Source organism: Mercenaria mercenaria, chromosome 1, assembly GCF_021730395.1.
Source record: "Mercenaria mercenaria strain notata chromosome 1, MADL_Memer_1, whole genome shotgun sequence".
NCBI classification, from domain to species: Eukaryota; Metazoa; Mollusca; class Bivalvia; order Venerida; family Veneridae; genus Mercenaria; species Mercenaria mercenaria.
This window is the reverse complement of record NC_069361.1, coordinates 87,905,976-87,918,851: the sequence shown is the minus strand read 5'-3', so window position 1 is coordinate 87,918,851 and position 12,876 is coordinate 87,905,976. Positions and strand designations below refer to the sequence as shown.

The 12,876-nt window shown below is 34.4% G+C and overlaps 1 protein-coding gene across 1 annotated transcript in view; it reads left to right on the top strand.

Annotated features, from left to right (window-relative positions):
- Positions 1-12,444, top strand: part of LOC123564547 (uncharacterized) — a 136,954-nt gene extending 124,510 nt beyond the window's left edge. The window contains exons 24-25 of the mRNA XM_053516533.1: positions 10,375-10,498; positions 10,805-12,444. Of these exons, the coding sequence (XP_053372508.1) occupies positions 10,375-10,498; positions 10,805-11,869 (1,189 nt within the window). The 3' untranslated portion in view covers positions 11,870-12,444. The remainder of the gene's footprint in view (positions 1-10,374; positions 10,499-10,804) is intronic.
- Positions 12,445-12,876: the final 432 nt, after the last annotated feature.

Genomic DNA, 12,876 nt, shown 5'->3' with positions numbered 1-12,876 from the left:
CTTTTCACTGTATCCAAAAAAAAAAAAGAAGTTTACTGTTTCCAGAAAATTATCCATGTCAGAGAAGTATCCCCATCCAAAACCTGATAATAAATTTTCTTGAAACAAGTGTTGTGCACCATAATCCTCTCTAAAAGTTTCTCAAACTAAGATTGTACAAACATGACTTTTTAGCTCACCTGTCACATAGTGACAAGGTGAGCTTTTGTGATCACCCTTCGTCCGTCGTCTGTCCGTCAGTCCTTCAGTCCGTCAACAATTTCTTGTCTGCATGATAGTGGTTTCATTTATGATTTTATTTTAACCAAACTTGCACACAACTTGTATCACCATAAGATCTCGGTTCCTTTCTTGAACTGGCCAGATCCCATTATGGGTTCCAGAGTTATGACCCCTGAAAGGGCCAAAATTAGCTATTTTGACCTTGTCTGCACAATAGCAGCTTTATTTATGATCTGATTTTTACCAAACTTGCACAAAACTTGTGTCACCATAAGATCTTGGTTCCTTTCTTGAACTGGCCAGATCCCATTATGGGTTCCAGAGTTATGGCCCCTGAAAGGGCCAGAGTTAGCTATTTTGACCTTGTCTGCACAATAGCAGCTTCATTTATAATTTTATTTTAACCAAACTTGTACACAACTTGAATCACCATAAGATCTTGGTCCCTTTTTTGAACTGGCCAGATTCTATTATGGGTTCCAGAGTTATGGCCCCTGAAAGGGCCAGAATTAGCTATTTTGACCTTGTCTGCACAATAGCAGCTTCATTTATGATTTGAATTTAATCAAACTTGCACAAAACTTGTGTCACCATAAGATCTTGGTTCCTTTTTTGAACTGGCCAGATCCCATAATGGGTTCCAGAGTTATGGCCCCTGAAAGGGCCAAAATTAGCTATTTTGACCTTGTCTGCACAATAGCAGCTTTATTTATGATTTGATTTTAACCAAACTTGCACACAACTTGTATCACTACAAGATCTTTGTTCCTTTCTTGAACTGGCCAGATTCCATCATGGGTTCCAGAGTTATAGCCTCTTAAATGTCCAAAATTGGCTATTTTGGCTTTTGCAGCCATATAGAGACTTCATTTATGGTTTGATTTGATACAAACTTCCAAAATATCTTCAACAACAATAAATTGTGGATTCCATGACGAACCTGTCAGATCCAATCGTAGGTTCCAGAGTTATTTTATATCTTATTACCTCCCCGGATTGTAATCAAAATGGATTTATATCAGTAAATACTTATAGGACTTATTTGAAATTTCATTATTGTCATTAGTTGGACTGAGACAATCAGGGTAGATAACTATGGACTGATTTTATGTCAAATTACCTCCCTTTATTTCAAATTAAAGTGGGTATATCTCCGTAACTAATGAAGATACTGATCTGAAATTTCATTTATGTGAACAGATGGACTTAGACAATCAGTGAAGATACATATTGACTGAATTTATGACAGATTACCTCCTTTATTATTTATCTAAATGAATACACCTTAGCAGCTTCTAATGAGATTGGTTTGAAACAATCATATCATTTTGAGCAATAGTACTCAGGTGGGTGTCACAGGGCCATCATGGTCCTCTTGTAAATATTTATTTTCTAAGCTAGAAATAACATTTTAGTTCGCATTTTAAGTCAAATCCTGCAGGCTGCTAAAATGACCAAGCAAAATTTGTTGCTTTTGATTATTTTACATAAATATCAAAAGCACTATATACATAGCATTTAATACAGCAAAAAAAAATCCAAATTATTACAGTTTTATTTATTATTTTGCATTTCACCGATGATATATAAGTTCCTTTACCCTATTGTTCTCTTATTTCAAAAGATTTTGATTACCTCTATATGTAAAAAGCCCCTCTTTTGGTCAAAATTTAAGTTTTTTTATTGACAGTTATTGCTGTTGCCGTTGCGGCGCTAACACACAAATTTCATAAATATCTGCCTAATTGTTGATGGATGTCACAAAGGAACGCTCAGAGATAGATTTATTTGTACGTGGATAGCCTCGTACTCCTATAATTTGATGCGTGTAATAATAAAATCATGTTCCCCGTAGACAAAACCTTTTCTGTCATTCTTTGATAGTGATTGGCTAATGTCCTTTGATGTTCGTGTTTCCTTCGCACGTTTGCAGAAAAATGTGCTATTTTGAAACACTGACAAACAATATTTAAGTGTAGTTATTGAAAAATATGTCATTTTTGGTCACATTATCATTTATCAAAAATCAGTTGTCCATTCAAAAACAATAACTTCATTGAAATATTATATGAAATATTACCTAATTATGATATATGATATTTTAAGTGTTACAGTCTTATTGACAGTAATGTTTACATCTGCAGCTAAACATTTTATCTGCCTCTTTGAAGTTGTTGCAAGTGTGTAACATCACTGAAGGCTATTTATGGTGCAACACCTACCATGACAAGCTATCCACTACCACCCATTGAAGTTCAGCTATTCAGTACTCTGTCAAAATTGCTCTGAGCTACTATGAAACTGTTTTAATGTATGTTTTCATTGTGCAGATATGATTTAATATTTGATTTATACATTAATAGCCTTAAACCATTCCATAATGACCAATATAATTGTCTCAATGGTTATCACTATATTATTACAACAAAAAGACAATTCGTAGTATATTTATACGTACTTCCATTGGAAATCATATTAATTATTAACAGAAGTTAAATATTCAGCATTTATTTGTATTATTTCAAAGTATGTTATAGAAAGGAATTTGCAGGAATTTCATTGACCACTGGTACGTTAGAATTCAGTGTCTTGTTGGAACTATGAAAGTATCACAGTATTGCTGAAATAAGTCTTTGGAAATAAATAGTCCAGAGCGTAAGATTTTAGCCTTTAGTCTGCTGGCACAATTTGTGATTCTGCCTTTGAGATCGGTGCACATCATGTTCGCTGTTCAGTCAGTAAATTTTCAGTGAACACCTCTGGAATAATTAATGATGGTCTTAATTGCCTAAATTGAATAATGGACCAGTCCATTTTCGAAATTTATAAGGGTAAAGGTTCAGAAATGGTTGACAAAACAACAAAAACTAATCATAAGATGATAAAATGTAACTGTACCTCAGAGACTAATTCTTCTTTTGTAGATTTATATAAGTCAAAAGATAAGTCGAAGAATTGAAAAGGGAACTTTATCACATAATTGCTTTCCCTTTTAATCTGTACATTATACTTGGTATTAATTGATAAAATCAGCTATAATCTGCCTTAATTTTTGCCTAGGTGGACATTTGCACCCAAAAGATAACCATCAGTTGACTAATCCTGGTGATTGAAATAATACCCATATCAGGTGCCCGATCTTGGCCCTGGGCTTTGCTCTAAACCTTCCACAGTGTCAGAAGTTTCACATTCTATTAATATCCAAATCAGGTGACTAATCTTGGTTCCCTGCTCTGCTCTTAACCTTTCACAGTGTCAGATTAGTTTCATCTCCTTAGTAATGCATATCAGGTGACCAATCTTGGATCCCAGCATATCTAAAACTTCCATCTCAAACTTACTTTCACTTTTTAGCTCATCTGATTTTTTGAAAAAAAATGATGAGTTATTGTCATCACTTGAGCGGTTGTCGGCGTCGGCGTCGGTGTCGGCGTCGGCGTCGGCGTCGGCGTCGGCGTTGCCTGGTTAAGTTTTATGTTTAGGTCAGCTTTTCTCCTAAACTATCAAAGCTATTGCTTTGAAACTTGGAATACTTGTTCACCATCATAAGCTGACCCTGTACAGCAAGAAACATAACTCCATCTTGCTTTTTGCAAGATTTATGGCCCCTTTTGTACTTAGAAAATATCAGATTTCTTGGTTAAGTTTTATGTTTAGGTCAACTTTTCTCCTAAACTATCAAAGCTATTGCTTTGAAACTTAAAATACTTGTTCACCATCATAAGCAGACCCTGTACATCAAGAAACATAACTCCATCTTGCTTTTTGCAAGATTTATTGCCCCTTTTGGACTTAGAAAATCAGTTTTCTTGGTTAAGTTTTATGTTTAGGTCAGCTTTTATCCTAAACTATCAAAGCTATTGCTTTAAAACTTGCAACACTTGTTCACCATCATAAGTTGACCCTGTACAGCAAGAAACATAACTCCATCCTGCTTTTTGCAAGATTAATGGCCCCTTTTGGACTTAGAAAATATCAGATTTCTTGGTTAAGTTTTATGTTTAGGTCAACTTTTTCTCTTAAACTATCAAAGCTATTGCTTTGAAACTTGCAACACTTGTTGACCATCATAAGCTGACCCTGTACAGCAAGCAACATAACTCCATCCTGCTTTTTGCAATAATTATTGCCCCTTTTGGACTTAGAAAATCATTTTCTTGGTTGAGTATTATGTTTAAGTCAACTTTTCTCATAAACTATCAAAGCTATTGCTTTAAAACTTGCAACAGTTTTTCACCATCATAAGTGGACACTGAACATCAAGAAACATAACTCTGTCCTGCTTTTTGCAAGAATGATGGCCCTTTTTAGACTTAGAAAATCATGGGTAGGACAATATTTCTATTACACAAAAAAAATCAGATGAGCGTCAGCACCCGCAAGGCGGTGCTCTTGTTATTAATTGCCTCTACATAATTTAATTAACTTGTGGCCAAATTAACTTGTCAGTCTAAAGTTTGTTCATTTTCCAGAAATTGTAACATTTTTGTTACTATTAACCTTTAGCATGCTAGATAAATTGTCGTCTGCTGGAAATGTCGTCTGCTAAAATTGTAAAGTTCGATCAGTTTGCTCCAAAATTGGAAGAAATATTGTCAGAGTAGCAAACAGCTTGGAACCTGATCAGACGCCGATTTAATCGGCGTCTGATCTGGTTCCAAGCTGTTTGCAAAGGCTGTTAAATTTGCCTGCAGCGGGCTAAGGGTTAAAATCAAGGATCACTTCTCCATAACAAACCTTGGATCTATTGGTCATTGCAAAAATGTGCAAAATCTTTTATATTTACTGCCAAATGAAATAAATGACAAACCATGGTAAAAATAGTGTTTCATATCAAATTCATACAGAAATCCAAGAATCATAGAATAATAATGTACTAAAAATATATGAACATACATGTAATCAAAATAAATATTAGTATCATTTATCTAACATCCTGATCTAGTAATAATTTTTTCTTGTTCATACAAATGCTTTGAATTATTTATTAAGCTAGAATCACACTGCCCCCGATGGGCTTGTGGATGAGTTCTGGATTGCACCGGATTTGTAAGAAAAAAGAAGGGTTTTGTGAATTTGTTACATTATAAATCTCTAATGCAATCATAACAGAACCTTAATTAACCTTCTTCTAACCAGAATAAATCCATAATAGCTCGTATTTTTTTACCAGAGTGATTGTCTTCCGGACTCTTACGATCTTTTAAGATCTGTTTAGATTTTTTTAGAACTGTTACGGATTTATTATGGATTCCTCACAGATATATTATCCATGGCAAATTTTGAGCTTGTTCAAAACTTCGCCCCCTTGTATGAGTTAGGAGTTCTACGGATGTGTTACAGATGCTATCAGGAACTTATCCACAAGCCCATCTGGGGCAGTGTGATTCTAGCTTAACCCTTATCATGCTGGACATGATTGATTCTGCCATTGCGACCAGTGTAGATCATGATCAGCTTGCACATCCATGCAGTCTGATCATGATCTGCACTGTTCGCCATTCAGACAGTATCTTTTGGTAAGCACCCCTTTTAACAGTTAATGGTACTGTCCAAATTGAAAGATGGACAAGTTCATTATAGAAATTTAGCAGAGTAAGGGTTAATAAATCTTTTAATACCATTCTTGAAAGATAATAATTAATTATAAACAATAATACAAATATGATCAGTTTTGTTTTGGTTAAAGCTGTTTTCAACAGTATTTCAGTTATGTAATGGCGGGCAGTTAACCTAACCAGACTTCCTGAATTCTAAACCAGTACAGACCTGTTCTACACAAGTAGCTGCCAACTTACCCACATGAATAAGAGGTGGAGGACGAATTACTTCAGACACAATGTCTTTTATCAAATCATCACAGAGAACATGCGACCCGCCGGGGGATTGAACGCACAACCTAGAAACCTGTAGATCTATACTCTCCCTATTGAGCTAAGTGGGCATCAAACCAGCCATAAAATTCCCTCACATAATATTGTTGAAATTTCTATTTCATTGACAAATTGCATTTGACAAGCAGACAGCTGAAGACAGGATTTGAACTGATTCCTTATATGATAAAATCACAAATTAAACAGCGTTTACATGGGTGCTTCTTTTCTGCTATTCTTTTCTAACAAATGTTTTACTTAATCTAATAATAAACTAACACCATTCTTCTTAACAATACCGATAGAACTGTATAGAAATGAAAAGTTTGTAAAAATTCTTTAATAAACTGTTATTATAAAGTCGTCAAGTTGTAATAGAAATAATCATAATCCATGAATGAATGTTTTCCGCTATTGCAGGTAATATTTCATTCATATTTTTTCTACCTTGAGAAAAATTGACAGTTAAAATACAGTTTGTGTTCCACCCTTTCAACAAACAACTGAAAGCTTGATGCGTAAAATGCCACATTAAGGGCATTACTTATTATTAGTATTTAGAAGCTCCTACGTAGGCGTATAAGGCTAAAAATAATTAGACGCAAGTTACAAAAGCACTCTCTAGAAACGATATTGTGACTGATTACTAGAAGGAGTTACTGGAAACAGTTAAGTTATTAGATGATTGTTTAGCAAGCTTTGGAGCACTCATAGCAACTTGAAAATTAGTTCCCCGTGCCATGAGCACCTTCTATGAAAAACAGTTCAAAATTAACATCCTAAATGAGCTGATAGGTAACCAGTACAACTTAGAAAAATGGTTTTGTCTTCAGTATTCCTTAATTATGCATCACCTCTATATAAAGGCTTTGATTTCACCATGAATGACTCATTTTTGTACTCTTTTTTTTTTTTTTCTCCCATTTTTCATATAAAGGGAAACAATTAGTTACTTGTCCCTTTTTTCAAACAAAAGTTCCTTGCAAGCTCCAAGCTGAAGGTTTGAAATTATCAAAACTAATTGCAGAATATTATTTCTTTGTTAGTTCACTTTCAAATTTTACTACCGGTATATATTGTTCTTCTGTTTTTGCTAGAAGTACTTTAACATTCCATTGAAAAATTCCTTATCTGATATTTCAGTTTTTCAATATTTGAATAAGAACTTTAAAAAGTAAAACTAAAAATCTTAATTCCAGTATTGAGATGATGACAGCCACAAAAAATGTAAAAAGCAACATGCCTAAATAGAATAAAGAAATCAATGTGACACCATTATATTCCTTTCATTAGTTATGATTGAATTTTGATACATTTTGTTTGACAAAAAGGCTCTCTATTTTCACCATATCTGTAATTATCTTAAAAGTTTGATCCATAATTTTACAGATTGACAGCTTAAAAGAAAACCTTAAGTAAAGTAATCATATCAAAATCTATTTGACGTAAAATCTTATATTAATTTCGGTAACGTATTATGAAACGTTTATACCCAAAATAAGAAAATTGCGTGTTTCAGATAATCGTATACAAAGCTCTTTTGACAGCTATGTAAGATCAAAGACTTTATAATGATTTTTTTTAACCAAGTTCAAAATAATTGTATTTGGAAATTAGCACACAGTATTTATATTCTTTTTTTATGTATTTTAACAAGAACATTTTGTTATGTTATGACAGATTTTGCTACATTTTCCAAATTGGTAATTCCACAAAGTGGCATAATTATCTAAATGTTGCTCAATATTCTGGAAGTACCTTGGCTTTATTCTCATAATGAGTCATTAACTGTTCATATAATTACATGTTTTTCTACAGATTAGTAATCTGATAGTTTGATAATTTAATAGGTAACAATGATCAAAATGGGGCTTAAACATGCTTACCAAGCATAATGTGCCGTGTTCTTGAACAATGTCCAAAATCTCCTAATAGTCTGGTCAAGGACTGACTGTTTTGCTGGTGTTTGGGTTTACATTATGACTGCAGCATGAATGTCCTAGGGGCATGTAGGCTTTATTAAAGTAACATCTATCCTTAATTTTCCTACTTTTTGACAAGAGATCTCTTTTCAAGCATCTACTACTAAAATGATAAAACTTTATGGATTTATCTTAAGATATGACTGTTTTAAAAACAAAACTAGATTCATTCATTTTTACAGAACATTCACAATCATACTCCACCAGTTGTCTTTGTATTTATTATGTGCTGTACACATATTAACATACTGTCATTAACAGCCAGTTTCCTTTGCTTGTGCTGTGTACTTTACACTTATATACTGTCATTAACAGCCAGTTTCCTTTGCTTGTGCTGTGTACTTTACACTTATATACTGTCATTTACAGCCAGTTTCCTTTGCTTGTGCTGTGTACTTTACACTTATATACTGTCATAAACAGCCAGTTTCCTTTGCTTGTGCTGTGTACTTTACACTTACATACTGTCATAAACAGCCAGTTTCCTTTGCTTGTGCTGTGTACTTTACACTTACATACTGTCATTAACAGCGACTTTCGTTTGCTTGTGCTGTGTACTTTACACTTACATACTGTCATAAACAGCGACTTTCGTTTGCTTGTGCTGTGTACTTTACACTTATATACTGTCATTAACAGCGACTTTCTTTTGCTTGTGCTGTGTACTTTACACTTACATACTAACAGCGACTTTCGTTTGCTTGTGCTGTGTACTTTACACTTACATACTATCATAAACAGCCAGTTTCCTTTGCTTGTGCTGTGTACTTTACACTTACATACTGTCATAAACAGCCAGTTTCCTTTGCTTGTGCTGTGTACTTTACACTTACATACTAACAGCGACTTTCGTTTGCTTGTGCTGTGTACTTTACACTTACATACTATCATAAACAGCCAGCTTCCTTTGCTTGTGCTGTGTACTTTACACTTACATACTGTCATTAACAGCCAGTTTCGTTTGCTTGTGCTGTGTATTTCACACTTACATACTGTCATTAACAGCCAGTTTCGTTTGCTTGTGCTGTGTACTTTACACTTACATACTGTCATAAACAGCCAGTTTCGTTTGCTTGTGCTGTGTACTTTACACTTACATACTGTCATAAACAGCCAGTTTCGTTTGCTTGTGCTGTGTACTTTACACTTACATACTGTCATAAACAGCCAGTTTCGTTTGCTTGTGCTGTGTACTTTACACTTACATACTATCATAAACAGCCAGTTTCGTTTGCTTGTGCTGTGTACTTTACACTTACATACTGTCATAAACAGCCAGTTTCCCTTGCTTGTGCTGTGTACTTTACACTTACATACTGTCATAAACAGCCAGAAATGCTTGTGCTGTGTACTTTACACTTACATACTGTCATAAACAGCCAGATTCCCTTGCTTGTGCTGTGTACTTTACAATTACATACTGTCATAAACAGCCAGTTTCCTTTGCTTGTGCTGTGTACTTTACACTTACATACTGTCATAAACAGCCAGTTTCTTTTGTTTGTGCTGTGTACTTTACACTTACATACTGTCATAAACAGCCAGTTTCCTTTGCTTGTGCTGTGTACTTTACACTTAGATACTGTCATTAACTGCGACTTCTGTTTGCTTGTGCTGTGTACTTTACACTTATATACTGTCATTAACAGCCAGTTTCTTTTGCTTGTGCTGTGTACTTTACACTTACATACTGTCATTAACAGCCAGTTTCCTTTGCTTGTGCTGTGTACTTTACACTTACATACTGTCATTAACAGCCAGTTTCCTTTGCTTGTGCTGTGTACTTTATACTTACATACTGTCATTAACAGCCAGTTTCCTTTGCTTGTGCTGTGTACTTTACACTTACATACAGTCATTAACAGCCAGTTTCGTTCGCTTGTGCTGTGTACTTTACACTTATATACTGTCATTAACAGCCAGTTTCCTTTGCTTGTGCTGCATGCTTTACACTCATTTACATGCTGTCATAAATAGTCAGTTTCCTTTGTTTGTGCCATGTGCTCTACAGTTACTTACATATTTTCATAAACAGTTAGCTTCCTTTGCTTGTGCTGTGTCTTACACTCATTTGCATATACCGTACTGTTATTGACAGCCAGTTTCCTTGCTTGTGCTGTGTCTTTACGTATACATCCTGTCATAGAGAACCAGTTTGCTTGTGTGCTGTGTTTTTCCCTCATAAACAGCAAATTCCCTTTGCAGTGTCCTTTTACACTGATTTTAATCCTGTCATCTTTTGCTTTGTATTTTAGATGGTCAATATTATAAATGAACTGTAACCTTGTGTATTACAGATATGACATCATGCTGGACTGTTGGAAGGAGGCCCCTGAACTAAGACCAAGTTTCAGCCAGATCTGTAATGTGTTCACCAGTATGCTGGAAGAAGATACCTACCTGGAATACTTCAACTTCAATGTAAGTTTGTTCATGATTTAGTTCTATGTCCAAGCTTTTATTGTTGTCAATTAACTGAATTTTAAGACTTTGGTCTGCTTTTATTACATTTTGAGGTATTTTAAGTACATACAAATGTATGCACACTATCATGTGTTCACATGCTACTAATTATGTCATATCTTCATGTAAGTTATCCCAATATTATGTGTTCAGCCAAAAACACTCCATGCTATGTGTTATGCAATAAACTGTGTAACTTGTTACACTCCATTCATTCAAACAGTAACTTAATAACAACTCTAAACATTCTTTGTGTTTGCACAGGTACCACTGGAACATGACTACTACAGGATCAACAGTGACAGCATGGATATTGACATTCTCGACCTAGATGACCAAGGAATTCCAACTAACATTCAGAATTTGACTGGTACTACATGCAACAAGCATTTTGACCCGTCTTATACAAGGGTGACAACAGAGATCCCAGATGATGACTGTAATGTTACAGAGATGTCTAAAGCTGAGAGAAACAGTGAGACAACTACTTACACTGACGGTCCTTTCCTGAAGAGAGCAGCTACTACTTCCTCTTTCAATAATGGACTTTACTCAACTGTAGACAATACAGAAGTTAGTAACCAACTGAATGTAAACATTCATAGATATCCAGAAAGAGCTGAAAGTACAGTTTCCACACTCCCTACCACACAGGACAATACAGCTGATCTGTTACCAAGTGGGAGAGTTGGGGTGGTAGATGATAACTCTGATGCAAGGTTTAACAAACCAACTGTTGAGACTAGGACAAGTGAATCCTCAGATGATGTGTTCACTAACTGTCCAGGTTGTACCAGACTAACAACTGATAGAATCTTTGCTGACCAGTATATACACAATACCAAGCATACTCCAGTTGCAGGTGATGTTGACATTTCTCAGTGTCCTCACTGTATTAGACTGGACCTTCATCTCACACCCTTTGACATCCATGTCAATGAAAGGAATGATTCAGCCATTTGTAGTACAGCTTCTGATGACTCGGATCATTCACAGAGTAACCAGTCTGAGTCATCCATGGCAGTCAGTGATGTGTACTTAATGCCTGAAAGTCCATCTCCTCCAGCAACCACGAACTACCCAGCCAAATATACAGATGACATGAAAGACTTTAATACATTTGACTTTGATCTGCCAGATGATATTCACAAACTTAGAAGGCCACGGCTCTTTGAAAATCCATGTTATACAGAATTGTGCATTGGAAGCGTCAAGGGAGATCGCTTGTCAGATGGAATGTTGCTCAAGAAAAAATGTATTGATGAATTCCTCTTGAAGCAAGGGCAATCTGACAATGACATTTGGTGTATTGCAGAAACAAAGCTTTGAAATATGTTAAGTAACATTATAATACAAAAATAGATAAAACTTCCAGTTGTTATGAGTATAATACAAGTATGATAACCAGATGCCCTATATAAATCTTAAAGAAAGCAGTGACAATATTACATTACCTTGTGTATGTTTTCAAGGAAACATGATGACGTCTTACTGTCAAGTATTGAAAAGACTGTCATTTTTCATATTAATTTTGTTTATTCCCATAATAATCATGATTGTTCCGCCTAGTTTCATTAATTGATCAATTATTTTTTTTATAAATTTGAAAATTGAGAACCATTCCTTTAACAATTTAAAGTTCAAATTATTAGCTTGTAGGCTTTTTACTGTGTTAAGTTTCAAGCAAAGTTATTAGATTTCTTCAATTTCATTTTTATTTTTTACTATTTTGTTACAGTAAAAAAAGAGAAATGATGTTAAATATCATGGCCTATTATTTTTCTTATACTAATAGTATTTTAATAGGCGTTTTCAGGATATTTAGAATATTAAAGAATGTCTATTGACCAATTTTCTCTAGACTTTATATGTTAATCTGATGATTAAAGGAACCCAAAAATTGATACATATATCTGTTTAAGATTAATGTATCTTCTAACAAAGCTAACCTTCTTTTCTCCCTCAATAATATTTACTTTGAATGATTGATGCTTAAGAATATTAACTGCCCACTTTTAAAAGACCAATTTTTTTCTTTTAAATTTTAAAATGAATTTATGTCTGATCACTCTTAAATTGATGTTTTACAATCAAGAGATATCAATAGACTGTTTTCATTAGATTGGAAATGATAGACTAACATAGGCGGATTGTACTGTGACAAAGACCGTCTTATACCAGACTGGTTCAATAATATACTTGGGAAGGGTGTTACACAGTTAACAGTCAAATATGACAGAACAATTTGTAAAAGAATTTTAACCTTTTGTATATTGAGAAGAAAATATTTTGATAACTTGTAATTGCATTTCAACTGATATAGTTCAACTCTTTCT